This window comes from Octodon degus, unplaced genomic scaffold (genome assembly GCF_000260255.1).
Source record: "Octodon degus isolate 3935 unplaced genomic scaffold, OctDeg1.0 scaffold00076, whole genome shotgun sequence".
NCBI lineage: Eukaryota > Metazoa > Chordata > Mammalia > Rodentia > Octodontidae > Octodon > Octodon degus.
In genome coordinates, this window is record NW_004524652.1 from 599,175 (window position 1) to 614,161 (window position 14,987).

Below are 14,987 nucleotides of genomic sequence, written 5' to 3' on the forward strand. Positions count from 1 at the left end.
CACCAGCTCCAAAAGGGCCGTTTAAAAGCCATTTTTACTTCTGGATTAGAAACCAGTGAGCTCTCCAGCTAGAAAAGGACAAAAGTGGCCTTAAATTTGTCTTGCTGAGTGACAGGAACCAGTTGGAAGGGCTTGCAGATGGTAGCTCCATTTCTGGAGCAGAGTCCAGATGTGCAGGGCAGGTGGCAGGGAGGGTGGCAGGAAGGTGGACACGTGGCCTCTGTGTCATCCTCACTGCAGCCAGTGCCTGAGCAAGCCAGGATTTAGCTCAACGCAGGGCTCCAGCCTGTCACACTTGGGTGATCATGACAAGGGGCAGGACCTAGCAGCTTGGTTTTCTGCATATTTTTTCTATAAACCTGAGCTGCATAGAAAATACAACTCATTGATTTTGGTATAGCGTGGGAGAGGAAGGAGAGGAGGGCAGGAGGCCAGGGCACCTGGGCACCCACCCCACTCAGCCTGCAACCCTGCAGGCCAGCAGAGCGATGGCTGGTGTGGCCTGGATGTGGCTGTGGAGGCCGCTGCTGCTGCTGCTCTGGGCGGCCTCGGGGCCAGAGGCCTGGAACAAGGTGAGCACTGGTGGCACCTGCCTGCCTAGCCCAGGAGGGGGGAGCCTCATGGGTGGCAACATGGTGAAGTGCCCGCCCCTGCATCCCCGCTGCCCCGAGCCCGCACATCCCCACTGCCAGCCCTGGGCTATTGGCTCCCTCCCCGACTGCTCCCCACACTGCTTCCTGCCAACCCGGCACCTCAGGCTCCTCCTCTGTCCCTTCCTCACCTGCCCTGGCTCTGTCTCTCCAGGAAACCCTGAGTGCAGCCCCAATCAGTGTGCTCTTTTATCCCCCGTGGTGGTCTCTGCTTCAGGTCCTGGTTAGCTGTGTGACCATAGCAAGTTACACAGCCTCTCTGAGCCTCGGCCTCCTCCCCTGGGCCATGTCAGGTGACAGGCAGCAGAACGGGGTGCCGCAAGCTCCAGGAACAACCTTTCTGGCCCGTGTTCCATGGCCCATTCTTGCTCCCTCCAGCCTCCCTGTTCCCTCCCAGCACGGTTCCAGCCACCACTGAAGTCCTCCCAGCCTTCTGCCCCCTGGCTCCATGCTGGGTCCTGAGTGGGATGGTGGCTGGGCAGAGGGGGTGGCGCTGGCCTGGCGAGCCTGTGTTACAGGGCATGGGGGAGCCCTGTGAGGAGCATCAGGAGTGCCGGAGCGGCTGCTGTGTCCCCAACAGCTTGAACCCACAGCGGTTCTGCACTGCCCAGACCTTCTTTCAGCACTGTTCCCCGTGGCACAAGGTGCGTGGCCTGCGTAGTGTGGGAGGTGAGGGTGAGCACGGGGTGGGAAGTGGCCACGTGGAGACCTTGCTCCTGCCCCACAGCCCAACGACTACCAGTGCGACCACCACTGGGAATGCCAGAGCAACTGCTGCGTCCAGATCGGGCTTGGCATGATGCGGGCCTGCATGCCCAAGACCATCTTCCTGCAGTGTGTGCCCTGGCGCAAGGTGGGCAGAGCCCTGTCCCTGAGAAGTGGCCCAGCCCTGCCCCTGGTGCTGACCCTGGCCCTGTCCCCAGCTCAAAGGGGACCTCTGCAGGAGCCACCACGAGTGCCTGAGTCAGTGCTGCATCCGGCAAGTGGACTCAAGTCCCTACCGCTGCACGCCCCGCAGTGGGGTTCTGGCCCAGTGCTTGCCCCAGTAAGTCTCCTGTGGGAAGGCAGGGGTGACATGGAGGTGGTGTCCCGACCAGGCGGGCGGGTGCAGGGCCAAGGCCGCCACGTGTGTGAGGGTGTGGGGCAGCTGCACAGCGTGGGCCAGTGAGGCTGCTGCTTTTTTTTTTTTTTTAACTTTTATTTGCATTTATTTATTTTTTTAAAAACTTTTTTGCATAGTTTATTTATTGGTACTCGATTTATTTATTTATTTATTTATTTATTTATTTATTTTGTGTGTGTGTGGCCAGCTCAGCCCACCAGGGGGCGGGGCTGGCTGGTATGTGGTGCTGGGGGATTGAACCGCGGTCCCTGTGCTTTGCTTAGTTTAGCTTGTTCTAAGTAGGTGCTTTAGACCACTGAGCCATCTCACCAGCCCCTATTTGCATTTATTTTATGCCTAGTTTATTCCCATGCCATAAGTTTTTGTTTCTTCTGGGATATCTTTTTCTTCTGTGGAACCTCCTCCTCTGGTTTAGGAACAATTTGTTCCTTTTCAGTAAGGATCATCTCAGTGTGGCAGGGGAGCTCGTGGATGGGTTAATCCAGCCATGAGCTCTGTAAGTACGGCGGCGGCGCATCTTGGGTGCTGTGTTCACCTAGATATGCTCAATAACCCAAGAATCTGCACCTAAACCCTTAAGCTCAGCATTACGCGGCATTTTTAAGCATGTGCAGCAAAAACTCAGCACTCTTTTTGAGCTACTGGCCCTGCGTCCAGCGCCACTGTTTGGCCTGGACACACCCACCAACTCCACCATTGTAACGCCGGAATGGCACTCTTTGCTTCTTTAATGTGACGTCCTTCAGATACTTGGTGGCCTTTCAGATATGCGTGCCCTTGGTGGCCGGGCAGTTTCACGCGGGTTCTTAAAGTGAACGGAAAGATTTGAGCCTCTTTTTTTTTTTTTTTTTTAATATTTATTTATTTATTTATTTTGTGTGTGTGTGGACAGCTCAGCCCACCAGGGGGCGGGGCTGGCTGGCATGTGGTGCTGGGGGATTGAACCGCGGTCCCTGGGCTTTGTTTAGCTTAAGCTTGTTCTAAGTAGGTGCTTTAGACCACTGAGCCATCTCACCAGCCCTGAGCCTCTTGATTTGCATGATTTTGTGGGGTTTTCTGGGTCAAGAGAGTAGAGAACCATTTTCACAGGTCACCTCAGGATGTCCACAGGAAGGGGCAGAGCCCCAGTGGGGCCTCTGAGCCTGGCACTGGGCCTCGTGATGGCCAGAAGGCAGTGCGGGCTCCCTTGGGACCAGGGTGAGAGCCTGGGGTGGGGAGGCCACGGCGAGTGCAGGAGAGAGCCCGGGGTGGGGAGGCCACGGCGAGTGCAGGCGAGAGCCCGGGGTGGGGAGGCCACGGCAAGCGCGGGCGAGAGCCTCATGCAGGCCAACACCCGTGTGTCACGGAGGGCGGATCTGTGTGTATTTGTGTCTCTGTTGATCGCTGTGGACCTCTGTGTGTCTGCGTGTCTGTGTGTCTGTCTGTGAGCAGGAGGCTGGCACACTGCCAGCGAGGGAGCTTCTCTCACTCCTCTCCCCAGGGCTTCAGGCCCAGACATGCGGGACCCAGCATGAAGTCAGGGTTTGTGGCAGGGCTGTGGGCTAGGCCCACTGGTTTGCCTCTGGGCTCAGGACCTGGTGGGAGTTTTCAGCCTGGCTCCTCAGGTGCCCTGGGGGTTGAGGGGGAGCCATGTCCCACTGCTGTGGCATCCCTATGGGCCAGCCGCACTGTCTGTTCCCTCTCCTACATGCTGCTCTCATTCTTGGCCTTTCTTTCAGGCAGTGACCTGAGTCTACCGCAGGACCAGACCTGGACCCTGACGTGCTGGCTTGGCCTTGGCCACAAGGAGCTATGCCTTCTTGGCCCTGGGAGCCTCGAGGTCAGAGGCACTGCCATAGCGCCAATGATGTGGCGCTGGTGAGCACCATATGCAGGTCTGCGATGTGAGGTCCAGCTCATAAATAAACGCCCTGATGGCTCGATGCACAGGTGGGGGTGCGAAGGTCCGACTCAGGCACCTCCCGACTTGCCTAGCGCGGGAGGCACTCTGCACCCCTCCCTGCCACAGGGGATGCAAGGGCCACTCTTCTCACCGGGGGTGAAAACAGCCTACCTGAGTACAGAATGTTCCAGAACACAGGACCATGTGCCGGGGCTGCTAACCTCCTCCTCCAATCTCCCCCTGGTGGCTGAGGCTGCAGAAGCCACTTCCTCCCCTCTGGTCCCCAGGTTGGCTTCTTTCTTTCTTTCTTTTTGTATTTAGGACAGGGTGTACGGGGTCTCACCGCGTAATCGGACTTGTAGTGATCCTCCTGTTTACAGCCTCCCAAGTGCTGGGATTATAGGTGCGCACCACCACTCCCAGTCTCAACCTGTCTCGGCGTGCCCTGGGTCCGAGGAAGACAAGGCGGGCCAGGGGCTCTAACAGTTGGTCCCCGCCTCTGCCTAAGCAGGCTCTTTAATCTGCTGAGCTATTTGGCCTGCCCTGGTCCCCAGGTTTCTAAGCCATGCCCAGATGCGGTGCCCACCTGGGGTGTCAGAGCCTGAGTCACACCCAGCCTTGTGTCCTGGAGCCTCTGTTGTCTACACCTGCTCCACAGAGTTGCCTGGACTGGGTTCCCTGAGCCCTGCTGTCTGCCGGATGCCTGGCAACCCCTCCCTGTGGGTCCGCCTGGGCTGAGGGTGCTCACTCATGCCTCGTCTTAGGACTGTCCCTGTCTCTCAGGGTCCTGTGCTGTTCCTGAGGTCCCCAGCACGGCTCCCCCCACCCCCCGTGTATCCCAGGCCCAGACGCATAGTGCGTTGGCCAGTGTGACACAGGCATTAATCACAGTGAAGGAACCACGCAAACCATGACTTTGGAGAAGCAGCGTATGATTCTCCAGTTCTATGGGTTTTGTCTCTATGACAGTTTTACCTTTACTTTTCTGACTTCATAGTCTTTGATCACATGTTTATAGGATAATTTTATATTTTCTACAGAAAGAATAGAAAACTAACCAATTTAATCTCATCGAGAAGAGCCAGTTATCTTTTCTTCAATTTAAAACTAATGCTAGGGGCCTGGGAGATGGCTCAGTGGAATAAGCGCTTCCTTGGCAAGCGCAAGGGTCTGAGTTCAATCCCCGGTTCCGCCAAAAATTAAAAAAAAAATCAAAAAACAACATAAAATGCTAATAAATAAAATAAATTAAAAAAAAATTAGGGGCTGGAGAGATGGCTCAGTGGTCTAAAGCACCTACTTGGAACAAGCTTGGCAAAGCACAGGGACCGCGGTTCAATCCCCCAGCACCACATGCCAGCCAGCCCCGCCCACTGGTGGGCTGAGCTGGCCACACACACACACACACACACACACAAATAAAATTTTTCTTTTTTTTTAAAAAAAAGAAGCCTAATGTTTTCAGGGGCGCAGCGGCTGCACAGAGCTCCAGCTGTGCATTTCCAAAATGCCACCAGGGGGCAGCACAGCTCTGTGCCTACTGGAGGCCGCCTGCCCAGGGTTCCTCTGCACAGGGATGCAGGCCGCACTGAGGCCCTGACAGGGAGCAAGGAGACATGGGCAGCCCCCTCCCAGGAAGCTCTGCCTGCGCTGACTTCCATTCTGCAAATCTCTGTGCACATGAGCATGGGCTGGGGACTGTGGCGCCACGGAGGACGCGCCACGGAGGACGTGCCACGGAGGACATGGTGGACGGCGTGGAGACCCACCAGCCTTGCATGTCAGGCCCTTCAAGCTGCAGGCAGATGTGTAAGCACCTGTCAGGGTGCTCCTGGGAAAGGGAATCCACCATTTCTCTGATTTCACTTTTGGAGGGGGATTCAGCTATATTTTATCGTGTTGTCATGCCATGGACATTTTACTTTTACTTTATTTTTCGAAACAGCGTCTTGCTTTGTAATTTAGGCTGGCCTTGGATTCATGGCATCCCTCCTGCCTCTGTCTCACGAGTTCTGGGATTGTAGGTGTGCACCACCATGCCCAGCTAGCCATGGAGTTTTTTTGTTTTGTTTTGTTTTGTTTTTCCTTTTTTCTGTATTTTAGGGAAGGGTCTACAGGGTGTTCAGGGTCTTACTACTAGATTGGACTCATAGTGATTCTCCTGTTTACAGCCTTCCAAGAGCTGGGATTATAGGTGCCCACCACCATGCCCAGTCTTAATCTCCATCTAAGCATGCCCCGGGGCGGAGTTGGCACAGCAGGCCCGGGGATTGAACCCCTGACCCCTGGGCCTGCTGGCAGGTGCTTTAATCCATTGAGCTATGTGGCTGGCCCTTAGCCATGGAGTTTGTAAAGGTCCCAGTGAGACACACCACAAATCTGCCCAGCACCCTGTGAGTGTCATCAGTCAGGCAGCCGGCACCACTGCCTCCAGGCTTCTCCACTATGTGATGGGGGTTTGTGCCCCGGGTTCCTAAACGGACCCCCAGGTGGAGAGGCCATAGCAGGTGGTCAGGCCATGAGTGGGGACCCAAAAGCCCTCACTGTCTACTCCCCGGAGGTCCTGGACACCTGGCCTACAGACTGGCAGGCGTGGGGCTGCAGGGCCCATTGTGCAGCTGGCATGACCGAGGTGACCTCTGGGCCTCAGACACTGATTTCTGTGTTGCCAGGATGGAATCCAGGGCCACGGGGTGCCCGCAAGCACTCACCATGAGCCGTGCTCCAGCCCCTGCTTAGTCTGTTGAGGGAGGGTCTTGCTGAGTTGCCTAGCTGGCTTCCATCTGCCTCAGCGTCCTGACTGGGAACTTACCATTCTTCTGCCTCAGTTTTCCAAGTAGCTAGAATCACAGGTGTGCATCATGTGCACACTGTAAATGCCCCAAGGTCCCAGGGTTGGCAGCCTCGTGTCCGTCCCATCCTGGCATTAGCAAGACAGATCCATGTGGGTCAGAGCTGGCCCGCTCTGGCCAAAGTGTCCTTTGAGTGTGGTCTTCTCTTCCAAAGCTGGCCTGGGTTTCTCTACTTGTCTTAGGGTTTGCAAGGGAAGCAGGACACATCATTTATGGGACTTTTTTTTTTTTTTTTTTTTTTTTTTTGGTGGAACCAGGGATTGAACTCAGGCCTTTGTGCTTGCCAGGGAAGCACTTGTTCCACTGAGCCATCTCCCTGGCCCTGGGACTGTTTTATAATATTCACCCAAAGGATCAAATGGAAAAAGAGTGTAGAAAATCCGTCCTCCCGCTAGAGACCCCAAGAATCCAACAGAGGGCCTAGACCCCACGGCAATGTCCTGCATGAGTCCAGCTAAAGACCTAGAGCCCAGGGCGATGTCCTCCTCGTGTCCAGTGGGAGGCCTAGAGCCCACAACAACGTTCAAGGCAAGTCTGTACCAGGATCTGCACAGGGAGGGCCCAAAGGTCAGCGGTGGAAGATGGAAAGTCTGTCCCAGAAGGGTGAAGGATCTGGGCAGCAGGCTGAGGGACCTGCCCTGGAGCCAGGGAGTGAGGCTAAGGTGAGGACCAGCTCTGCCCTGAAGTGAACTGTGGCCATCCTCAGTGCCGGTGAGGCGCTCAGCTCCTCCAGTGATGAGAATAGCTGAGTTCGTATTAGGGAAGCCAGCGTGATAGGCTTCTTCAGGAGAACTGACAGCACACTGTCTTCCTCTCCTCTTTTTGTGCTGCTGGCAACAGCCCTCAACTAGGCCTTCCACACCAGCTCTGCGCTGACTGCTCAGCCTGGGGTGCGAGGTGGCCCTTCGTTCATCACCATACTACCAAATGGCTTCAGCAGGAGCCAAGTGACCACAAAGCGAGTTTTCGGGGAGCAGAGGGAGAGGAAGGCCTCTGTCCAGGTCCCCCCATTCATCTCCCAAGAGGGAAGCCTGCAGGCTGCCCCTGGCAAGCGCGCTGGGGGTTGAATGTCCCTGGGGCTGGAGGGAGGCCCGGTGCCTGGGCCTCTGTCGGTAAAGATGGAGGGGAGTCAGGGAGAACCCCACCCAGCAGCAGCCCCTTCTTCCCATAGGGCCACATTGGGGCGGCATTCAGGGGAAGGTGAGAGGGATAGAAGGGAGTTTCTAGAGGGTTTCTAGGACCATCGTTTCCGATTCCTGACTGGGTGAGGAGAGACCCGGAGGGAAGGGGAGCACTCAGCAGTGTGTCTCTGCAGAAATGAGAATGCAGACGAGTCTGACTGACAGAGAGGGCAGCGAGCCTCAGGTGGAGAGACGTTGCCTTCAAGTCAGAAAGTGCGCCCCGCCCTCAGGACTGTGAAGAGGGGGTGCCACGGGGGAGGGGAGCGCTGCAGGTCCCCAGCAGCAAAGCCACGCCACATGGCATACGGCTGCGCAGCAAGCACAGGGGCTGACAAGAGTCGGCTGCAGAGGCCGCCCGGCCCCGCAGGGGCTGTGAATTGAAGCTCTGATGAGCCAGAGCCCAGAACCCAAGAACTCATGGCTCCTGTGTCCCCGGGGTGCTTCAGTTCCAGAACTGAGAGGCAGAGGCCGCAGGAAGCATCTGAGGAGGCATGTAACTGGCTGGCTCCCACTCAGACTGTGAAGAGCACTGTGGCCAAAGAGCCTCTGACCTAGAGGAGAAGCACATGCCTTCTGAGATCGAGGCAGAGCGTGTGCAAGCCACGTGGTGACAGCTCCAGTGCTCAGTGTGAAGAGAATTCCCAGCACCTCCATTCACGCCGTAATGCAAGTTCCCTGTGGAACAGCCAAGCTGAGAGCAGTGCCCTGCACTCGGCTTCAACCTGTGACGGTCACGCGGCCCGAAAGCAGGGGTCAGCGTGGCCACGTAAATCCTTGTGTCCCCCTCCCTTGTACCCCAAGACAGCTGATGACAGGCTGGCTCCCTCCACCACATCGAGGGTGTAGGCCCTGTGGGAAGAGGCCCAACCCTAGACACCTGCTGTGAGAAACAGCTCCTGTGTGTGGGGGCAGCCTGTGGGGTCCTGGCTTCCTGCAGGGCTGCTGGTCTGCTTAGGGTCTGTGGTGGGGGAAGTGCAGACCTCAGAGCTACCCAGGCACAGGCTGGTGAGATGCTCAGACCAGGAGAGCAACAGGCTGGGATGGCGACTAAGGATGGAGCACACAACTCCCTGTCTTCCACCCACTTCCACCGGTGTGCACCTACTCACTCGCCTGCCTATCCACCCACCGGACAGGCACCTGTCCATCACCCACCATCCATATCCCATCCACTTACCCACCCGAACACCCACGACCCGCCAGCCCATCTGGCCATCGAGACGCCCACCCGAACACCCACGACCCGCCAGCCCATCTGGCCATCGAGACACCTTTGCAGAGCCCCTGTAGCTACTTTTCCACGGAGAAAGCGGCCGATGCAGTCTCTGCTTTCTTAATTTTTTTTTTTTTAATTTATTTATGTGTGTGTGTGTGTGTGTGTGTGTGTGTGTGTGTGTGTGTGTGTGGCCAGCTCAGCCCACCAGGGGGCAGGGCTGGCTGGCATGTGGTGCTGGGGGATTGAACCGCGGTCCCTGTGCTTTGCTAAGCTTGTTCTAAGTAGGTGCTTTAGACCACTGAGCCATCTCACCAGCCCAGTCTCTGCTTTCTTTCACTGAGTGGCAGAGCCCCCATGACGGCAGTGTAGGCTGTGCCGGCGGAGCCTGTCCTGCTCCTCAGCCCATTACCTGCCTTCCCGCTCTGGCCACTTTTGCTCCTCACCCACAGCCCAGGTCTTCTAGGAGTGGGGGATTTGTGCACAGCTGGAGTGCAGGGAGCTGAGTCCTGCCTGTGGATGTGGCCAGCAGTGGCTGCAGACTCTTCACCATGTGCACTGTGAGCTGGCACACCGGACACTGCAGCAGAAGCCGAGGCAATCGCTTTGCTCGGACCACGTGCAAAGGGCCCCTGTGTGGTCTGCTCACTGCTCTGGAAGGAAAGTGGGCCTTGGCCTGGAGATGGCCTGTGCCCTCCCAGGGGAGGTGCTGCTCTGTGGCCCACAAGGCCCAAGACCCAAGGGAGGGAGGAAGGATGGGCAGAGCGGTGGGCAGCCAGGAGGAAGGACACATGATTCCTGGGGCCTGAGGCTGGGCCAGACCGCTCCTGACTGTCTGTGCAGAACCCACGGGGCATGGCTGCCCAAGGGAGGGCGGGTAGGCTCCTGCCACCCCTCTTGTGCAGGGCGACTCGGCCGCCTGCAGGGTCAGATCTCTTCCTAGCTGGGTCTGTAGCCTGGGCAGGAGCCCTGAGGTGGATCTGCAGCCAAGGCAGAAGCTGGCTGTCCTCAGTGTGCAGCCTTGATGGGGATGGCGGACACCTCAGGAAGAGTCCCCGTGGTGCACAGCACTGCTGGCTCTGGTCCAGGTCGGGTGCAGGATCCACATCTGCAGCAGAGCTTCTGGCAATGGCCACGCCGTGGAGTCCGTGGGCTCTGATGTTGCTTGTCACTCAGATGGGCGAGCAACCCAGGAGTCTGACAGAGAGATGGCCTCTGTCCCCCCTCGCCCAGCCGGGGGCAGCTGGGTGCCTCAACCTCCCCAAACCTTCTCTAACTGTCCAGAAGTCAGGCCCAAGCTGGCTACAGAGGAGCTGGAGATGGCGAAGAGCCATGGGAGAGACAAGCTGCTTGCGTTTGGCCAGGGGCCGGGCTGAGGCTACACCTTCCCAGGGTCCCCCAGCGGGCGGCAGGAAGGGCCGGGCTCCATCCCTGCTCCCTGCCCACAGCTCTCCAGCGCAGCAGAAACACACCCAGCCTCCACGTCCTCAGCAAGCACCATCCCGACTGCACCCTCAGCCCCGCGCACCCCAAGACTGGCTGTGGGCAGCAGGTGCTGTAGCTTTTCACCTGCCACCTCTGGTTCGAGACCGCTGAGTCCTCACGCTCTGCTCAGGCCCGGTTGTGGCCTACAGCCTTGTCCGCAGCCTGGCTGGTGGAGCTGAGGGAGGCTGCCTGAAAGACCACCAGGGTAGAGGAGGTGGAGGGTGTCTTGGAGCTGCACCTTGCGTTCTGGGGTAGTGGGCCCTCGCGGTCAGGTGCTCCTTGCCCTTCGGGGGGCATTCTGAAGACATAGGGGTCCTCATCACTGTGACCTCAAAGCAGGGAGGCCTCCACACCCAACCAAATTGAGCCCAGAGTGGACAGAACCCAACCACCATAAATGTTGGTGTTGACCAGGAAAGTGTGGATGCTGGCTCTGATGCAGGTCACTCAGGAGCCCTGGTGCACTGTGAGGGGCCTGTCAGCAGCCGGGACTGACCCTGGGGGAGCACAGGGTGTGGTCCAGCGGGGGTAGATGGTGCTTACTGGGTGCCCCCCACTTTTTTGTATTTTAGGGAAGAGTCTACAGGGTGTTCAGGGTCTCACTACTAGGCGGGACTTGTAGTGATCTGCTTGTTTACAGCCTCCCAAAAGCTGGGATCACAGGTGTGTGCCACCACGCCCAGCTGCCATCTCATCATGCCCCGGGGCAGAGCAGGCTCAGCAGGCCCCCGAGTTGAGCCCCCAGCCCCTGCGCCTGCTTGCAGGTGCTTTAATACGCTGAGCTATTTGGCTGGCCCCTTGGGGGCCCACTTTTGCACCCTCATGCTGGGCACTGCACACCCGTCAGCCTCCTCAGTCCCGAGCCCAGGCTGCCACCCCAACGACAGGATTGATGGGTCGGGCCCGTGTGCTCAGACAGACCAGCACACACTGAGTGCCTGGCGCCTCTTGGAGGCCACACTTGTCACACTCACGTGGCCTCTTCCTTTTCGGGTGCAAGGTGCACCTTCCCCTGAACAGGGTAGGCTGCCACCCCTTGCAGGTGTGTATGCCCTGGTGACCAGCAGACTCAGGAGGTAATGGGCTCCACACAGGAAGCCTGGTGGGTACATGCTGTGCGGGAGGCCCAGGCCAGCGGCACGGGCGTCACAGTGAAGGGGCGAGAGCCCAGCCAGCAACGGCAGGGAGTGGCCACAACCTGCTGCCCACGAGTGCTGCATCCAGCCTCCCTGGCACTCCAGCCCCGGGCCACAGGCCAAGGTGGAACACAAGACAAAGGACCACATGTCATTTGCAACCAAAGCTGCATTTATCTTCACTGATGGACATGTGAGCAGAATGTCAGCCGCAGGCTGTAGCAGGAAGTGGGGCTGAGGGCAGGAGCGGAACAGAGCAGACAGCTGAGTGGACAGGAACCCACGAGGCTGGTGAAGGCACACAGGTGCTCGTGGGATAGTTAGTAAAGCCGAGTACGAAGGGGGCGCCCCTGTGATCCCAGCACTGAAGAAACTGAGGCAGGAAGACAGAAAGCTGGAGATCAGCTTGGGCAACTTGGGGAGACCCTGTCTCAAGATGAAAAAAACAGAAAGCTGTGGTGGTTTCCCTAGGTTCCATCCCCAGAACCAAAATAAAAAACCAAATGGAGCCAGGCAGAGGCACAGACAGCAGGCACGACTGACAGATGCACAAGAGAGAAACGCACGCGCCACGTCTGCTCTGACCACCCTCTAGACTGCTGGGTGTCCACGTTCTACTTGGCTGGCACAGACATTGTGAAGACCTTGCAGGCTCAGCAGTGTCCAAGGTTTGTTCTCGCAGCTAACGCTGCCTGCCTGGACGCCGCAGGGAGCAGCAGCAGCAGCAGAGGCTGGGCCTGTCCTGAGGCCACTGTGGGGAGGACCCAGGCTCAGGTGGGAGGCCACGAGGTGCCTGGTCCCCAGACAGTGGTCTTGCCCGGCAGACAGGCACTGCCACCATCACCGCTGACCTGAGGGCGTTTTCGACTGGCAGTGGCATGTTCGCGACCATATTAAACACAGCCACAGGGTTCTGGAAGCTTTTTATGAGGACTTCCAAGGTTGGGAATTTAACAACGTCACTTTATATTAACAAACCACAAAAGAAACCCTCTTATACTTCTGCATCGTAGAAGAAGGCAAAAGCCAAAGCTTTGTACACTACCATTACTTTAATATAGACCTGCGGCCTCGGCTCCAAGGGCCGAGGGAGGACAGGGCCGGGCCTGGTGGCCTCACAGTGCATGGACGGCAAGGCCGCCCTCCTCTCTCCATAAATAAGACGAGACCTGGGGCTGGAAAGGGCGCCGAGTCCAGTGAGTCCCAAACCCCAACTAGAAATCAGGTTTTGGTTAAACGTCTGAGGAGCACAAAATTAAGAAAGTACAAAACCATTAAAAACGCTTCTCACCTGTGGGAAAGTACAAAGCAGGGTTTCGACGGCCTACTCTGCCCAACGCGCCCCCAGCTGCATCCGCGGGGGCTACCGGGCCTCTACCTCGTGTGGGGTGCGAGCCGGGTACTCTCGGGGCTCCCCAGGCAGCGGTGCGGGCCTGGGGCGTGCAGGGACCCCGGGCGCGGCCACCAGCGGGGGCGGCGTGTGCAGCGCCAGGTTGAGGTCATGGTCGCAGCCCAAGCCTGGACCTGCAGCAGTGCCCTCCCCGTGCTCCTCCTTCACCTTGACGGCGTTGGTGCTGGGTGGGAGCTCGCGGCCCAGGAGGCTGCTCATGTGCAGGCTGTCACCCAGGGCCGCCTGGCTGCAGGGCGACGGTGGGCGCATAGCCAGCATGGCGCCATCCTCCTGCGCCAGCCCCGGAGAGCTGGCGTCCTTCACACAGGGCTCCGGAGCACACAGAAGTAGGGCGTGCGGCACCAGGGGCCGAGGCAGGCGCGTCTTCTCCAGGAAGTCTCTAGAAGGGCGTGGAGGATGACATTTGCTGAGGTCCCCGCACAGCCCGGCTGGCAGTATCCTGTGAGATGGGACCCTTTGGCACCCTGGGTCGCTTCGTGCCAGGCCCTGTCCTCTGCACGCATGTGACATGGGCAGGCAGCAAAGCTCTCCACTGGAGGGGCCAACCCTGGCTCAATTCCTCTCTCATAGGGGTCTGACCACTAAGTCCAATGCCCTGTGCCCTTGGGGTTCACCAACTGTAGTCACCCAGGCGTGGGAACTGATGTCCCCACGCCCCCTGGGGCCTGCAGCAGAGAACCCAGCCAAGGCCGGCCCACCCAGACTCTGTCACCTTGGCCAGGTCTGGGCTCACCCCTGCCTGGCACCACCACCCTCAGTAGGCCCCGTGGGGTGTGGCTGGCTTCAGGTTCCCACAGCCACGGGGCACAAGTCTGTCCCCTCCCTCCTCTTGGACCCCCAGGCCCACAGCTCAGGACCTCAGCCACTCTGCCTCTTCCCAGGGTCCCTCCTGCCATGCAGACCAGCATGTTGCCCCTTCCTGGGGTCCCCTGGTCTGTGCACCTGAGGCGGAGAGATGCCTGCCCTGCCATCCACCTATCATTCTCAGGGATCCTGTGAGGTCAGGACTCAGGAAGCAAGTGGAGAGGATGTGGGGTCCTGGGGCAGGGGCAGCCAGGTGGGGGGCCTCGCCTGGCACAGTCTGCTGCTCCTCCTCACAGTCCACACAGACTAAGGGGAGCCTTGTGCTCCGTGGATTCCGGGTCAGGCAGCAGCACACTGGGTCTGGCCCCAGGAGCAGCCCCTCTTGTCTGCCTCCCCAGGCCAAGGGAGGTGGGTCGTTCATTGTGTTCCTACAGCTGCAACTTAGGACAGTGTCTGCACTCAGGTGCCTGTTGCCCCCGTGCGGGGTCTTCCTACCTCCCCCCAACCCCGGAGACTGGAAAGATGTGCCCAGACAAAGCTCAGGGGACCAAGGGGAGCCTCAGCTTCATGGTAGGTGGGGGCGGAGGACAGGGAAGGAAGGGGGTGAGTGGCTGGGTGGAGAGAGGAAAGGGCCCTCAAGGAGACAGACTGCACTCACCGCTCGTGCTCCTCGCAGCCTGGCTCCAGCTCCAGCTCCTGGGGCTCCCGACTGCGGCTGCTCAGCACATCAGTGGGCTTGGGCCATGGGGGCGACACCCGGTGCAGCCGGCTCCAGGCCTCGTGTGGGCCAGGTAGACTGTGCAAGGGGGAGCCCTCCTTGGAGGTGAAGATGCCGCCCCCCGGAGCTGGTGAGGGGGCACAAGTCAGCAGCCAGGCCTCCCAAAGCCACCCTGTCCTGGCCCAGGACCCAGCCAGGGATTACTCACCCAGCATGTGGCTGCCCAGCCCTCCGAAGGCATGGCTGCCCAGGCTGCCCAGGCCCCCAAAGGTGCCCGATCTGCTGAAAGGGTCTGCAGGCAGTGGGGGTCAGGGTCTGCAGCTGGGCCAGCATCCCCCCATCCAGCTCAACTCCAGCCCACAGGTGCCAACCTGACCTTCCTACCCTCAGGGAACCTACCTGTCAGGTGGGCGGCAGGCAGGAAGCTGGCATGATGGACAGAGGGGCCCAGCGGGTGTGTGGCAGGGTGGGTGGCACCTGGGGGAGGGCAGCCAGGTTGGCAGCGGCCTAGAGAGCCACTGGGTGTCCTTCT

At 58.8% G+C, this 14,987-nt stretch overlaps 2 protein-coding genes across 14 annotated transcripts in view; one reads left to right on the top strand and one right to left on the bottom strand.

Annotated features, from left to right (window-relative positions):
• Positions 1–272: 272 nt before the first annotated feature.
• On the top strand, positions 273–3,926 carry Lrcol1 (leucine rich colipase like 1). 2 transcript variants are annotated; one of them, XM_004635951.2, is made up of 5 exons: positions 273–572; positions 1,169–1,294; positions 1,378–1,503; positions 1,574–1,695; positions 3,492–3,926. In XM_004635951.2, the coding sequence occupies exons 1-5, from the start codon at positions 489–491 to the stop codon at positions 3,496–3,498; spliced, it is 465 nt and encodes a 154-aa protein (XP_004636008.2). In that variant the 5' UTR covers positions 273–488; the 3' UTR covers positions 3,499–3,926. The 2 variants fall into 2 exon arrangements, with proteins under 2 accessions (XP_004636008.2, XP_023576360.1); XM_023720592.1 differs by lacking the exon at positions 1,574–1,695.
• Positions 3,927–12,552: 8,626 nt separating this feature from the next.
• Positions 12,553–14,987, bottom strand: part of Fbrsl1 (fibrosin like 1) — a 55,729-nt gene continuing 53,294 nt past the window's right edge. For 10 of the 12 annotated variants that reach the window (XM_023720455.1, XM_023720450.1, XM_023720444.1 and 7 more), the window contains 4 exons: positions 14,855–14,932; positions 14,664–14,747; positions 14,396–14,582; positions 12,553–13,312 (listed from right to left, as the gene is read on the bottom strand). In XM_023720455.1, coding sequence (XP_023576223.1) covers positions 12,886–13,312; positions 14,396–14,582; positions 14,664–14,747; positions 14,855–14,932 — 776 coding nt within the window. In that variant the 3' untranslated portion in view covers positions 12,553–12,885. The remainder of the gene's footprint in view (positions 13,313–14,395; positions 14,583–14,663; positions 14,748–14,854; positions 14,933–14,987) is intronic. The other 2 variants (XR_002822056.1, XM_023720446.1) reach the window with 2 other exon arrangements.

Coding starts and splice junctions, on each gene's coding strand:
- Lrcol1 (XM_004635951.2), top strand. CDS start 489: ATGGCTGGTGTGGCCTGGATGTGGCTGTGGAGGCCGCTGCTGCTGCTG. Junction 573..1,168: donor GGCCAGAGGCCTGGAACAAG/GTGAGCACTGGT, acceptor CCTGTGTTACAG/GGCATGGGGGAGCCCTGTGA. Junction 1,504..1,573: donor AGTGTGTGCCCTGGCGCAAG/GTGGGCAGAGCC, acceptor CCCTGTCCCCAG/CTCAAAGGGGACCTCTGCAG.